Here is a 15,164-nt window from a genome sequence, read left to right as displayed (position 1 = left end):
TAGGCGGGAATGGGAGAGGGTGGAGGGGGCGAGCCCTGCCTCCCGCCGTGGCAGGTGTGGTAACAGAGGCTCTGCGGATCGTTACCACACAGAGTCCGGGATGGCGGGATCAGAGGGGTCAGAGCCAGCATCTTGGTGAGAGCCGAATCCGGCACCGGAGGCTCAGTCCTCCCGCCCCATTCTGTCCTCCAAACCCCCTGAGGAAGGCTCCCTGACCACGCCCCGCGGACAGCGGCCGGGGGAGGTTCCAGGGAAATGAGGTCCCTCCAACTTGGCCTCAGGCCCGTAGGTGCTGCAGGGAGAACAGCCTGTTGGGAGCCAGAGCCGAAGAGAAGGGAACCGAGGCAATCAGGGACCTCGCTAAAGAATGACTCGGTTTGGGGCAGCGGGGGGCACAGTGGATGGAGGACCAGCCCCTAAGTCAGGAGGACCCGAGTTCAAATCTGGCCTCAAAACACTTCACGCTTCCTGGCTGTGGGACCCTGGGCAGCCCCACTAGCCCTGTCTGCCTCAGTCTCCTCACCTATAGAAATGAGCTGGAGAAGGAACCGCCCACGCCGGGGTCTTTGCCAAGAAAAGCATCCCAGCGCGTCAGCCACAACTCAATGGCAACAATAATAATGACCCCGGCCCCCCCCCCCCCCCCCGTGAGCCCAGCACAGGGGCCCGTCTGCCATCCGGGAGGCCTTTGAGGCGCGGATGACAGCACGGGCACAGCCCCCCGGCCCCCTCGCACTGGCCGCGGCCCCCGGTCTCCCCAGGCCTAATGGGCGTGTTCCTCCCTCCGAGGGTCTTTATTCTGGTGCGGCCTTGTCGTCCCGTGGGGTGTGGCAACCTCTGAACCCTGATCACAGGGAGAGAAGGAAGATGGGAGAGAGGGAGCAAAGAGCCAAGTCCTGGAGAGGCGGGAGTGGGGGGCAGAGGGCTTTTGTGCTGCGGGACTTAGGGCGCCCCCAAGAAGGTCACTGTCACTGTCACCAGCCTCTGGGACAGAACAAAAGGGAGGCTGCGCGCTGGTGCCAGGAGGCTGGGCGCTGGTGCCAGGACAGGAGGTCGGGAGCTGGTACCAGGAGGCCAGGAGCCGCTGCTGGGAGGCCTCGAGTGGGCGCACATAGAACCCGAGACCCAGCCCGGGGTGGCCCAAGGCTCAGGCCCTCTGCTTTGAGGGGCCGGTCTGGGCGGGAGGGTGTGGAGCACCTGCTGGGAGGGTCTGACCGAGCCCGTTAAAGCTGAGGCCGACAGCTGCCAGGCGGCGGCGAGAGCCCGGGGGCGGCCCCCGGCCCGGCTCTGTCCGGGGCTCCGGCGCGTCCCCAGCGGGAACTTCCCGGGTTCTCCGCCGCCTGGGACCCGCTCTGCCTCTCCAGGGTCCCCGGGACGGCCGCAGGCAGCTCTTCACATCCGGCCTCTGGCTGTCCAGCCTCACGGTGATTATTGACCTCGGACCTTTATCAAGCGCCTGCTACACACACTGGGCCCACGCTGAGCACTTGAGAAATATGTCAGTCAATCTCCCCATGTTCCAGATGGGGAAACGAGGCACACTAAGAGATCTCCATGATTTCCGGGGTCACACAGCCAGGGAGTGTCTGGGGCTGCATTTGAACTCGAGACTTCTGGTTCTGTGCCCGCGCCGCCTCCACTAAGAGCCGGTGGTCCCCCTTCTAGGTCAGCCCGGCCTGGTACAATGCCCATGTGCAGTAGGCACCTGAGAGATGCCACCAGCCGCCCTCGGAACAGAGAGCATCCCCCGGCCCGGGACCCCTTAAACCCCCCCCCGGGCCCCCGGCGAGTCTCACGTGTGCCGACCCCAGCCCCAGCTGTGACCCCCACACCTCCCCCTCCCCAGGGTGGGAGGCACAGCCAAGGCTGGGGAGGGTCTGGTCCCTGCACTGCCGGGGGGTGCTGGGAGGGGGTGCGCTCCCTCACTCTGGAGGGGGCTCAGCGTGGCTCTGTGCAGCTGGGGCAGGACCCCCAAGCACGACCCCCAGAGCTACGCCCCAGAGAAGTGCTGGCCAGGCCCGGGGACTGTGTTGGGGCTCCCAGGCCATTGCAGGCATTTATTAGGCGCCTGCTGTGTGCAGCGAGGGAGGCCTTTGGGCACAGAGGCCCCAAGCCGGCCTCGGACACTTCCAAGTGGGCGACCCCGTCTGCCTCAGTCCCTTGTCTGTAGAATGAGCTGGAGAAGCAGATTCCCAACTGGAAGCACTCATTGCACGCCGGGCCTCGGAGGGGAGGATTCAAACGAGAACAAAGCGGGGGTCCTGCCCTTGGGGAGCTGCCATTCCCTGGGGAGGGGACCTCGAGGGGAGACCCTCAGAGGGGTGAAGGCCAGGGGCCTGTCCTGTTTCCCTCTCTGTGAAATGCCTGGGGCAGAGGGTGGGCAGGAGAAGGACGGGGGTCCCTGCGGCCCCTCAGCAGTAGCTCATAGCGTGGCCCACTGGCCACGGAGCCCCCGCCAATTGCTGGGTCACCCAGACGCCACAAGGGCCTGACGCGCTCCTCGCCCAGCAGCCCCCACTGACGGCGGGAGCCCAAGGTTCTCTGGGAGATCGGCGAGGAACCACGTCATCCCTGCAGAGGCTCTCGACGATCTCTGGGGGCTGGGGGGTGCCAAGGACCCAGAGGCCAGGCCCTGGGACATGGGGGGCCGCGGGGCTGGGGTCCCAGGGGAGCCGCTGCCCGGCCTGGGGCCCTCCTTGCTGGCTGTGGACCCGGGGAATGGGCAAAGGGCACGTGCCCTGATAAGGGCGGCAGGGGACTCACCTGGGGTCCTACAGCCAGCCCAAGCCAGAGGTGGGACCTGGACCCCGGATCACCTGCTGAGGGATGTCCATCCCTCCTTGTCCAGGAGCCCCTGCTCCGGCCACGCTCCCGCCTGCCAGAGCCTCCTAACTCGGGCGCTGAGCATCAAAGGCAGACCCTGGCTGAGGAAAGCCGAGAAAAGACCCCCAGAGTAACAACATGGCTGAGGACGGGCCTCGGGGGGAACTTCCTTTTCTGAGGGGGGAAGCAGGGGGGCTTCCATGGCCAAACTCGGACCCATCTTCCCCCTGTGGTGGGAAGGCGGAGGCCATGGTGCAGCACGGGGTATGTGTCCCCCCCCGGGGTCATGGGGTGTCTAAATGCCCACCCAGGGCCATCCCTGAACCAACCCTCCTCCGTGAGAGCCCCGGCTACCCCCACACACTAGGCAGTCACTGCCCCAGCCGGGCCCGACTCCCGGGTCGTCGCCGAGGTGGGTGCCAGGGCAGCCTCGCTTAGCAACGAGAGCGAGCCGCACAGAGCTCCCGGTGCCCCACGTGGCCTGGGAGGGACTGACTGAGCAGGCTGGCAGTTTCGGGGCGAGCTGGCGTGCCTGTGCTCGAGGCCCTGCTTGGGCTGGCCCCGCCCCGCGGGCGAGAGGCTGGGCCCCGAGTCAGGAATCCCGGGTCCATCGGGGCTCGGACACCCCTGCCCGGCCCCCTCCCCCGCTGCCCTCTGGTACCCCGTGGCACCAGGCCGGCTGCAGACCCCCTCCTTCCCCCCGTGCTTCAGCTTCCCTGGCCTTGCCCCCGCCTGCTGCCGCTGGCCCTGCTTCATCCTGGCTGTACCCCCGCTGGGGACGCTCTCCCTCCTCATCTCCACCCCTCCTGACGCCCCTAGAGTCCCTTCTGGTCTGTGCTACCCCGACCTCGGCCCCGGGAGCAGGGGCTTTGTCATCATTTCTGGCTGTGGCGCTGGGACGCTGCCCTCAGCAGCGCAATCTCAGACCCGGTCCCGGCCCCGGCTGAGAAGGGGGAGAGTTGGGAGAGTCCCCGGATCTTGCCCGAGGGAGGGGGACAGGGCAAGGACCCCCCGGGAGGGGGTGAGCTCGCAGGCGGGCAGCTCTGAAACCTTTGTTAAGGGGCGGCCGGGGAGGGTGGGGAGCTCTTCAGACGTGGCTTTGGCTAAAAGCAAATGGCGGAGGGAGAAGAACCAACAGAGAAGATGAGGCAGGTGGCGCAGGGGGTAGAGCCGGCTGGGGCGGGGCGGGGGGGCACAGCGGGGGTCCTGGCCCAGGGGCTGAGCGTTTCTGAGGGACCCTGGGGCCCCTGGTCTCAGAGGAGTCTTGAGCCTCCCCTGGAGGAACCGCTGCCCCATCCCAGCCTGGGCCTCCTCCAGGCCAACGAGGCCGGGCGGCCCCAGCCCTGCTGTGCTCCCCAAGGAGGCCGTTACTGCTGCAAAACCGGTTCCTTCCATGCAAGGGAGGGTTCGGTTCCTGGAAATGTGCATGAGGGTGAGAGTGTGAGTGTGAGAGTGAGTGTGAGTGTGTGTGTGAGAATGTGAGTGTGTGTGGGTGGGTGGGGGGGGATCTCCAGAAACGACGGGTGTGTAAAGCCCGACTTTGAGAAAGCCCTTCCCTGGCACGCCTGCAGCTGAGCTAAAGGCCCTCTGGGAAGCGAGGCTCCGAGGAAGGGGGGGCAGGCAGCGAGGCCGGGAGGGATCACCTTGGTGGGGGTCTTGTCGGGCTAAGCCAGCGGCTGGGGAGCCCCCAGAGCCCACAGGACTGGCCGCTGCCCCCAGCACAGGACGAGACTGCCCGGGGTGCCCCGGCGGGGCACAGGCCGGGCCCTCCACTCTCCCAGACCACCCCAGTTCTAACGTGAGCCCAGGCTCCTTTGGAGTCTCCCCGGCCCCATGAGGACAGAAGGAGAGGCCACTCTGTGCCCCCCACGGCCCTTCCTGGCCATCCTAGCGGCTGCCCTACCAGGGGCCCAAGTGCTGCTCCTCACCCCAGCCTGGCCCCTCCTGGCCCAGCCGAGCTCCTGGAGCCTTGGGCAGTGCCCGCCCCTTCCACATTCCTGAGCTCGCACACCTGCGGCCTTGCGGGCGTCAGCGAGGGGCCGGGCCTGCGCCGACTCCCGGCCTCCCAGCCCCGGGAGGGGCGGTCCCGAGCAAGGAAGAGGGCGCCCGCTGTGGCTGCTGCCTCCCTCCCAGAGAGATGCCCGCCGGGCACGACTGCACCCTGTGAAGGCGGCATGCAAGGGCAGCCGGCGGCCCGGCCTCCGGACCCGGCCGCCCCCTCCATCAAGGTGGTCCTGGTGGGAGACGGGGGGTGTGGCAAGACGTCTCTGCTGATGGTCTTCGCCGAGGGCAAGTTCCCCGAGGTGAGTCCCGATCCCCGCCCGGGCCCCCTTCGCTGGGCCCCCTTCCCCTGCCTCCCCCTCCGTCCGGGCCTAGACCCCGAGCTTCTGCAGGTGCGGGAGGGGCCCAGCCCCCACTGGGACTCGCTCAGGGTTTGCCGGGTGAGGCTCAGCCCAGCCCCACTCTCTGCCCGGGAGCCGTCCCCCTTCCCGGCCCCCTCTGGCCTCTGGGCCGAGCTCCCTGGCAGATGCCCCCGCTCCCAGGAAGGGCTTCCTGAGCCTCCCCACCCCCTCCCCCAGCCTGGGCCAGCCCAGCGAGAATCGGGCACCCCCAGCGACGGCCCCTCAGGTTAGCAAAGGCCTCCCAGGATCATCCCAGGCAGGTGCGCGATGCCCCCACTGTGCAGGCAGGGAAACCGAGGCCGGGCAAGTGACCGGCACGGGGAGAACGAGCACCCCCCCCCCCCTCCCCGCCAGGCCCGGTCGGGGCTTTCTTTTCTGGTTTGCCGAGCGTCGCATCCGCGACCTTGTTTCCACACTTGGTGGCCAATGAACACGCCCAGCCCAGGACAGGAGGGAGCCGAGCCGGGCCCAGGCAGGGGGGCACCCGCCCTCGGGGAGCTCCCATCCTTGGCCATCCCAGCCGAGGAGCACAGAAGCCGTCCCTGACTGCTCCCTAACTGCTCCCTGACTGGTCCCTGACTGGTCCCCGACTGGTCCCCCGCTGGTCCCTAACTGGTTCCCAACTGGTCCCCAACTGGTCCCTAACTGCTCCCCGACTGGTCCCTAACTGCTCCCCAACTGGTCCCTGACTGGTCCCCCACTAGTCCCCGACTGGTCCCCAGCTGGTACCTAACTGGTCCCTGACTGGTCCCTAACTGCTCCCTAACTGGTCCCCAACTGATCCCTAACTGCTCTCTAACTGGTCCCTAACTGGTCCCCGACTGGTCCCCAGCTGGTACCTAACTGCTCCCCCACTGGTCCCTAACTGTTCCCTAACTGGTCCCCAACTGGTGCCCAACTGCTCCCTGACTGCTCCCCAACTGGTCCCTGACTGGTCCCCCACTAGTCCCCGACTGGTCCCCAGCTGGTACCTAACTGGTCCCCAACTGATCCCTAACTGCTCTCTAACTGGTCCCTGACTGGTCCCTAACTGGTCCCCGACTGGTCCAGCCCCACCGTCTGTGGGCCCCAGCTCAGGGCCCACCAGCTCAGTCTCGCCTACAGGTCAGCAGTAGGGGGTCAACGGGTGGGGTCCTCCCTTCCAAGCCTGGGGCTGGGAAGCCCCCCCCGCGGCCCCCTCCCTCCCTCGGAAGGCTGCATTTGTTTCCTTTCCGGGCTGTTGCAGCCATAAAATCTGGGGCGATCGGCTGTGACCCTTGGCCCGGGGCTCACACCCTCTGACTTTCTAAAGGTCTGGGTCATTCACCTTCTCTGGCCTGGTCCCTCCCTGCCCAGGGGGGCTTCTCCTCTGGTTCCCCTCAGACTCCCAAGGACCCACAGAGAACCTGGTGGGGAGGGGAGGAGCCCAGGCATCCTGACCACAGGTGGGTATCAGAGGGAGAAGACGGGGATCTCCCCAATGAGCAAAGTCCCTCCCCTGGTGCAGGATGGCACCTCGTCCGGAGCCACAATAAGGGGAAGATGTTAATGAAGTGTGGGAGGGGACCAGAGAAAGCCCAGAAGGGAGATTCTCTCCTACTGCCGACCTGCACCATCACCCCTGGGACCCTCCCCAGGCCTCCCCATTCCCCAGTGCATTTCCCGGCCACTCCCAAACCCGCCTCCCCAGGAGACCCCCTTTCGGCAGATATTTGGCCCCCAAACCCCGCAGACTTTCTAGCCAAACAGACAGAACGGCTGGGCCTGCTGGGACAGGCGCCACTCCAGCCTGGGGTCCCCACCTTTCAGGGAGGGCCTAAGGTTCCGGATTTTGTGCCCAAGGCCTTCTATGCCAATCACCCCTTCGTACAGATGAGGGCCTGAAGTGAGGGACTCGCCCACGTCAAAGAGGAAGTGGGGGCTCCCTGCATCCGGACGAGGGGGGGGAGGGGACCCACACGGCCTTCCTCCTTCCCTGGGCCTTCTCGGACCAGATGGCGCCGACCTGGAGCATTCCCACACGGGAGGCTCCATTCCCGGCCTCCGGGCCTTTACCCAGACTGGCCCCAAGGTCCCTGATGCGCCCCCCCCACCCCCAGACCTGGTGGTCTAACACTCATCCCCTGGGCCTGCTGCCCTGGGGGCTCTCGACTAACCCCTTCTGGGGGGACGCGAGCCCCACTCCTGTGTCCCAGCATCCCCCGGGGCGGGTGGGACAGCTCCTACAGGAGGGTCTCAGCCTCCCCAAAGCTACCCATGTGCCCAAAGGCCCTGCCCTGGGGGGGAGGGCAGGAGTCAGGACCAGGACCGGGAGAGACCCGGGAGAGCAGGTGAGCCTCTGCCTCCAGCCCATCAGGGCCCATCAGTGATCAACACCTGGGGAGGCACTGGGGGAGGGGAGGAGAGCACCCGGGGAGGGCACAGGGATTCTTGGAGCCTCTGCCAGGCCCCTCAGGAGCACTTCCCCTCACTCTCTCTGCCCCTTGCTCTCAGCACAGCGCCAGGCACACAATTCCACCCACAAAGCCTGGCTCCCTCCCCCACTCCTCCCGACCCTTGGCCTCCCCCAGGCTGACTGTCCCGTACCATGTCCCATACCCGTCTCCTCCCTCCCATCCCTGAGCCCAAACCCTGCTGACTCAGAGGCCCCAAGTGCCCGTCTGAGTCACTCCCGGGCCCAGCCACAGCTGGGCGGGTCCTGCCCTTCCTGGCAGATCTGCCCTGCCTGACCCTGTCCTTGGCCTGAGGAGGGGGCAGGGCCACAAGCTGCAGAGAGTGGGGCAGGAGACCCAAGAGCCCCTGGCTTCCTGTGGCCTTTGCAGACAGGACCTGCCCCCCACCCCCGTCTCAGTGCCCTGGCTCCCCACAGTTAAGAGAAACTAGTTTCCATTTGTGGGCAGGAGGGTCCTTTGGCTTCCCAGCACCCAATGTCCAGAGTTCCCGAGCTTGATTTTTCTTTTAGCCTCTGAGGACCCAGACCTCCCCCTCCCCCACCTGGCCAAAGCTCATCTTGGAGACAGGGAAGCCGACCTCTGACCTGGCCATGGCTCCCCCTCCTCTTTCCCTTCCCTTCCCAGCCCCCTTCTGCCCGCAGCCCCCCCACCCCAACAGCCGCCCTCGCCGGCCGCCTGTCCCGATCTTGCCCTACTCCCGTCCATTTCCCAAAAGCTCATCAGCGTCACTCCCCCCTCGCACAACGGTGGCTCCCATCACCTCCCAGATCAAACAGGCAAATCCCCGCCCTTCCTCTCGTCCCGGCCTCCCGACTCTCCCAGGAGGCTCTTCCCTCCCTCTCGGGGCATCTTCCCTGTGACCCCTTGAGCTGCTCCCCTTCCTGCAGGACGCCCCCGACCCCCTTCCTGCTGGGCCTTCCCTTCACGGAGGGGCTCCCGCTTGTCTGCCTGGTGTCCCCTCCAACTGGAAGCTCCCCGAGGGCAGGCCCCTCTTTTACCTTCCTCGTACCCTCAGCACCTGGCACAGAGCCTAGGACACGCCGGACTCCCAGGGGACCCCCCGCTATGTAATGAACGCCTTTTCTCTTCCCACTCAGAACTACGTGCCCACTGTGTTTGAGCGGTACTCCCTGGTCCTGCAGCTGGACGGCAAACCCGTGAATCTCTCCCTCTGGGACACAGCGGGTAAGCTTGTGGCACGGGGAGAGGGCGGCAGGAGATGGACGGGGAATGCTCCGGACGGACGGGAGCCCTGACCCCGCGTCTGCCTCTGCCCACCGAGGGGCTGGAGCCTCAGGGACTCAGGCCAAAGTTGGGGAGGGGGAGAAGAGAGAGCTTGACCCTGTCCTAACTGCCCCCTCCTTCCTTGCCTCCAACCTGGGTCCTGTCCCAGAGCAGTGGGCACAGAGACACCTGGAACGAGACCGACTGGGCCAAGAACCAGAGGTCACAGGCAGGCAATCACAGGTCACCAAGCTCTCCCCCTGTGGGCTCTTCAGAGCTGCCTCCCAGAGCCTGTCTTCTAAGGGGCCTTCCCTGTGCCCACCTGCAGCTCTGCCCCAGAGTCCAAGGCAGGGATGGAGTGGCAGGTCTCCGCCGAGGCTAACAGCCTGGGCAGGGCTGGGGACTCTTGGCTGGCCTGAAGCTCGGTCCAAGGGTGCCCCCAGTCAGACCTCACCCAGGCAGTTTCCCTCAGGCAAGCACAGCGGCATGGCCCGGGGGTCCTGGTGGGCCCTGCCTCAGGCCGGGCGCTCCCCACATGCTCCCAGGTCTCTGGGGCTCATTCATCATGCTAATCCTCCCTCCGGGGGGGTCAAAGCCCCCCAGAGCAATGAGGAAAGGGGGACACCCACCAAGCCCCTTCAGAGTTTTCAGGGGGGAAGAAGGGGGAGACAATTGGAGTTAAGTGACTTGCCCAGATTTTACAGCCACATTTGAACTCAAGTCCTCCTGACTACGTACATGTAGGGCCAAAGCTCTATTTGATCAATGTTTTTCAAGAGGGAGTTGTTGGGGTTTGTGGTAATTTCGTATGTAATATTCTTTGCATTTAAAAATGTGATTGAGAAGGGCCCACGGGCCTCTTTGGCCTGTTCAAGGGCCTCGTCGGCCTGTCTAAGGGCCTCGTTGGCCTGCCCTTGGGCTTTAGGCCACAAACAACTTTTAAAACCTTCATTTCTTTTTCTAATATTTTCTTCTTTTCCAATTCCATGTAAAAGCCATTTTTGCCATTCGTTTTTTAAGTTCTCTGGGGCCTCTCCCTCGCTCTCCTTCTCCCTTCCCTGAGCCAGCAGCTAACAGGGATGCAGAGACCCGCCATTTTGTGTTCTGTTCCAAGGGTCCCCCTCCCTTGGAGACTCCATATCCCAGCCCTCCCAGCTCCGGCAGCCTGTGAATCCCTTCTCCACTGGCCCTTCTCCTGTTGCTAAGCACACACGATGACGAGCAGCCAATGAGGACGCCATCAATACCCGGGCCGAGGAAGCCCGAACGGCAGGCGCTGCGCCTGCAGATCTTTCAAAGCAAAAATGCTTCTCCCAGCCCAGAGGAGCAGCTGGAGCCACAATGGACGGGGCAGGGAGGGAGGGACCGGGAGCTGCCAGGGACATTTTACATTTCCAGCATTGGTTTAAAAACACAAATTGCCAGAACTTTACATTGAATTGTTTTTAGCAGTAAACAATAATTTAAGGAAAATAAACGAAGGGGACAGCAAAGGTGTCAGCCCTCGGAGGTGTTAGCTCTGAGCCCCCAGGAGCCTCGAAGGGCAAGAGAGGCTGCAACCTGTGCCATCCCTCCCATCCCTGGCCCTGGGGGGCCTCTCGCAGGGGGACCCTTCCCTGAACATCTCTGGGGCGAGCCAGACAATCACTGCCCTTTTTTACCCATCACTTGCAGGACAGGAAGATTATGACCGCCTCCGCCCCCTGTCCTACGCCGATGCCCAAGTGGTTCTCATGTGCTACGATGTCATGAGCCCCAACAGCTTCGACAACATCCTCTCCAAGGTGGGTGTACCGGGTAGGGGGGTAGGCAATGGCCCCCACCCCCAGGTCCGATATTCCCCAGGCCCTCACAGGAAAAGATTAGAGGGACTGGTTCAAATTGTGATTTGGCGACTTAACCTGTGTGACCCTAGACAAGTCCCCACAACGGTCCTTCCCATCTCTAAAACCCACGAATCTCTCTGAGTCAAACCAAACCTGCCTTAACCCTGCGGCTCCTGGCAGCTCCAGGCAGGAAGGGCAGTGGAAATGGCCTGCCCCGGTGCTGCCATCTCGGAACCAGCTCCCACTGCATCTCAGACTCCTCTGAGCCTCAAAGACCGAGACTGGTCATAAGATCAGAATACAATGCTCAGGGGCAGCCAGGCGGTGCAGTGGATAGAGCCCTGGGCCCGAGTGGAGAGGACAGAGTTCGAATATCTCAGAGACGGAGACAGAAAGACATAGAAAGAGAGAGAGGGACAGACCGAGACACAGAGACAGAGAGAGACACAAAGAGAGACAGAGAGACCCCAATGCTAGCAATACACACACCACAGCTCATGGAGCCCAGGTCTGGGCAAGCCTTCTGGGCTGAGCTGCCTTGCAAGGTCCACGGGGGAGAGTGTGGTTCGTGCAGGGCGGCCCATCCCCGCTCCTGGACAAATGGCTCCCAGCAGGCTGTTCCAGATCACAGTGGTCGCTGGGATCTCCAGCTGGCCATTCTCTGGGGCTTTAAGGTTCGCACTGGGGTTCTGCAACAATCCTGGGAGCCTAGTGCTAGTACTCTCTCATTTTACAGGTGAGAAGACCGAGGCTGGCCTATTTGTTCCAGGACGCGAGGGAGCCAACAAGCTCCCCTGCTCCTCAGCAAGGCCTGACTCATGGTCTCCCTTCTCTGTCCCAACAGTGGTACCCAGAGGTGACGCACTTTTGCCCAGGGGTACCAATCATCTTGGTGGGCTGCAAGACTGACCTGCGAAAGGACAAAGTGCTGCTGAAAAAACTGCGGCAGGACCGCCAGGAACCCGTCACCTACCAGAAGGTATCTGCTCCCGCCTGCCCTCATACTTTTGTGAGGTAGTGAGCCCTCCACGCCCAGAGAGCTTCCAGGGGACGTTGGAAGACCCTTTGTGGGCTCTATCTCTAGGGGGCCGATGTTTCCCAAGATGCCCTTTTCTACGCTGTGACTGTGGCACCTCAGGCACTCTCAGGGACCTTCCAAGGAACATTCGGGAGAAAGAGATGGGCCCTGTCCCCTCCACTAACCCTCAGAAGTCTCTGGGATGGGACAGCTGCGCTGAGGAGGCCCAGGGGCAGAGGCGAGCTCTGAGCGGAGGGAGGGGGGCCGGCTGTCTCCCACTCCGGACAGGGCCAAAAGAATCTCCCGAGAATAATATCCTAGATGTCAATAAGTCTATCAATGTAACTGCCATTACATTGTCCTCCCCCCAGACACACACACACACACACACACACACACACACACACACACACACACACACGGACCTGCACCAACTCTGGGGGTTGCCTCAATCCAAAGTCTGTCAGGGCTGTGGGGGGAGGGCCCAAATGCTCCCACGGAGGAGTCAGGTGGGTGTGGGGGAGGGCTCCTTGACTAAAAACTACCAAGAAACCCGGGGTGAATACCCCAAAGAGGTAAAAGCCAAGTGCGCTGGAGGCCCCCAGACCCGCTCCCGGCCCTGTTGGCCTCCTGGCTAAGTTTCACATTATACCATTAACGCAGGCTACGTTCCAGCGCTACTAGCTGAGCGAGCTGCCTTCTTCCTCCAGCGCCCCCGCCCCTGGTCCCTGCTCCGCTCCTCCCCTGCCAGCCTCCCCACTCCGTGCTCTGGCCTCCTCATCCAGAGTCTCTAAGGCAAGGGTCACGGATCCCTCTGTCATTTTCCTGGGGATCTTCTGACTCCCAAGCTGGCACTTTCCCACCTGTGGGAACAGTTCATACAAGTTTACGAATTAACTACTATGTGTCAAACCTGGTGCTAAGAATGGGGTGAAAAGGAAATTTCTTTATCTCCAAAGACTGGATTAGGAGAAAGGAGGGAAGGGGAGAGCGGGTTGGAAGACGTGTATCCTATGTGGACACAGGCAAGGAAGTGCAAGATAATCTGAGGAGGGAGAGACCAAGAAAAGACTACTAGGTTTAATGCCAAGAAGCCTTGGAGAGAGGACTTGAGGAGAGTTTGAGCCCTGAGGCAGGGAGACCCTGAATGTAAATGACACTTTCTAGGAGTTTGACGGTAAAAAGGAAGAGAGACGCAGGTGGTAACAGCCTGAGGGAACAAGCAAGATCCATAAAGGTCTTCAGAGGATGGGGATCCCCTGATGTGCTCCTGAGGCTCTAAGTAATCAGGCAGGCAGAGTAAAGGAGAGTTCTGGCTCATGAAGAACGGTTTGGGGGCTTGAGGGGAGCCTGTTGGGAAAGGATGAGAGGCTCTGCAGCAGCAAGGAGGAGGCTGGGTTCTTCCAACTCTGAATCTCTGAAGTTTGAAGCGGGATAAGGCATCTCTCTCTCCGTGCTGAACCCACTGTGGTTGTGAAACAATTCCTGCTCCCACAGGAAGCTTGAGAGAAAAGGATCCCAGCGCCTAGAGCTGGAAGGGACCTTAGCAAGCCCCCATGCCTGACCTCACTTTTTCCAAATAAGGAAAGTGAAGCCCGACAGGCGACATGTTCTGTTCAAGTCTCTGTCTCGGAGCCGGGCCAGTGACTGTCAGGGTTCATGCTGGAGGGGGCAGGACCGAGGATGCTGGGGAGGGGGGCACTGACACCAAGGATGCTTTTTGGTCTTTTCTCCAGGGCCAATCGATGGCGAAGTTGGTCCGAGCAGTGGCTTATCTCGAGTGCTCCGCCTGGCTCCAGGACAACGTCCCCTCCATTTTCCACGAGGCAGCAGTGGCTGCCCTCAACAATCGCAAGCACCACCGAAAGCTAAAGACCACCTGCAAAGGTTGCGTGTTGCTCTGAAGGCCGAGGCTACCTCTCCTCTCCCCCACGTCCAGCACGGAGAGCTGGCCAGAAGTCCCCTTGGCTCCCCCACGAGGAGGGCCGGGCTGCTTGACACCAGGGCCAATCTCTGCTGGCAATGAACTATCTCCCAGACACTAAAAATAAACCGATTCCTATGACCCTAAAAGGTGGCCCAGGAGAGCTGGGAATGGAGCTTCGCTTGGGCCTGCCACCAAACTGGGCCAGGGAGCCCCTGCCACTGCTCGCTTTGCAGGTGCTTCCTCTGGACATGAGCAGGCCCCCTTTTGACTGGGCCCCATCTCAGCCCCTACTGCCCTGGAAGCCGGAAAGGAGATTCACCCCCCCAGCCTCCAAAGAAATAATCATAATAATCATGGAAACAACACGCCCTTCACAAGCAGTGACCTCTTCCCACTCTAACTCACACGGAGAAGCCTCTGGGGGAGGCTTCTGGGACCCATTTTACAGACACGTGTCACTGGAAATAGAGACACTGAAAGACCCCGGGGCATGCTGGGAAAATCTGGGCCTGCCAGCTGAGCCCAGTGCCCAGGTCCAGTCCTAGCCTGAGCAGTGCGAGTGAAGGACTTTATTCCCCCAGAGATGGACTTTGCATCCTGACCCCTGTCCTTTCACCTGACCCCCTCTGGTTCCTCTGGGTGCCCTGCCCTAGGAGAGTGGCACTAGGGGGGACGCACTGCCAAGGGGATGACAGCTGTTCCTGACGACCATTATAACTGAATCCAATCAAACATCAGTCTCATGTCTGGCCCATGTGGGCACTCACTTGTTCCCTCCCTCCATAAAAGGCACTGGTTCGAGACCTCAGTCTAGCTGGGAGTGGTGTCTGGCCGGTGAGCTGATGGGCAGAGGCCGGGGTGGCGGGCTTGGGTAGAATCTTCCTCTAGGGATGAAGGAACTCCCCTCCCCAAATGGTGCTGAGCTGCCTGTCCCCATCAGTCTCAGCCTTGGTCACCTCTGAGCTACACAAGTTCCCTCTGAGGGAGAGCAAGTCATTTAACAATGAGGCAACTGAGGCTCGGTGTAGGTCAGCATCCCCTCCCCTACTGCAGCAGCTGCTGCCTCTCCCCTCAGTGACTTGAGGCCCTCCAGAGGCTGGCCTGGTCTCAGAGGCTTCAAGATGCATCACAGAAGGGGGATCATCACCCCTCGGCTCGATCGATTGGGCAGCTCCCACACACGATCAGACATTCAGAGCTGGGAGGGCCCAGCTGATCATTTGGCAGAGGGGGAAACAGAGGCAGAGCCGGGACCCGAGGACTAGCCTGGGACTCCGAAGCCTCTCCTCTTTCCCAGAGCAGGAGGGGCCCAGACTGGACCTGGGCGGGGGGGAGGAAACAGACTCATGGGCAGGGGAAAGGGGAGAGAAGGCTGAGCCCCAGGCTGGGCTCCCACTGTGAGGGGTGGCTAAGGAGTCTGGCTTTGTCCCTCTCTAAAGGATACAGGCCAGGCCGGGGCTCCATTAGGCCCTGCCTGGAAGGCTCTGGGGGGTGGGGAGGAAGGGTCCAGAA

At 62.5% G+C, this 15,164-nt stretch overlaps 1 protein-coding gene across 2 annotated transcripts; it reads left to right on the top strand.

Annotated features, from left to right (window-relative positions):
* Positions 1 to 4,835: 4,835 nt before the first annotated feature.
* On the top strand, positions 4,836 to 14,926 carry RHOD (ras homolog family member D). Of its 2 annotated transcripts, none has more exons than XM_031943897.1 (5): positions 4,836 to 5,126; positions 8,755 to 8,842; positions 10,556 to 10,665; positions 11,552 to 11,686; positions 13,462 to 14,924. In XM_031943897.1, the coding sequence occupies exons 1-5, from the start codon at positions 4,998 to 5,000 to the stop codon at positions 13,627 to 13,629; spliced, it is 630 nt and encodes a 209-aa protein (XP_031799757.1). In that variant the 5' UTR covers positions 4,836 to 4,997; the 3' UTR covers positions 13,630 to 14,924. The 2 variants fall into 2 exon arrangements, with proteins under 2 accessions (XP_031799757.1, XP_023362285.1); XM_023506517.2 differs by lacking the exon at positions 4,836 to 5,126 and adding an exon at positions 7,212 to 7,534 and having other exon boundaries at positions 13,462 to 14,926.
* Positions 14,927 to 15,164: the final 238 nt, after the last annotated feature.

Source organism: Sarcophilus harrisii, chromosome 6 (genome assembly GCF_902635505.1).
Source record: "Sarcophilus harrisii chromosome 6, mSarHar1.11, whole genome shotgun sequence".
NCBI lineage: Eukaryota > Metazoa > Chordata > Mammalia > Dasyuromorphia > Dasyuridae > Sarcophilus > Sarcophilus harrisii.
This window is presented reverse-complemented; position numbering and strand designations above follow the sequence as displayed.

Coding starts and splice junctions, on each gene's coding strand:
- RHOD (XM_023506517.2), top strand. CDS start 7,283: ATGCGCCCCCCCCACCCCCAGACCTGGTGGTCTAACACTCATCCCCTG. Junction 10,666..11,551: donor TCGACAACATCCTCTCCAAG/GTGGGTGTACCG, acceptor CTGTCCCAACAG/TGGTACCCAGAGGTGACGCA. Junction 11,687..13,461: donor AACCCGTCACCTACCAGAAG/GTATCTGCTCCC, acceptor TCTTTTCTCCAG/GGCCAATCGATGGCGAAGTT.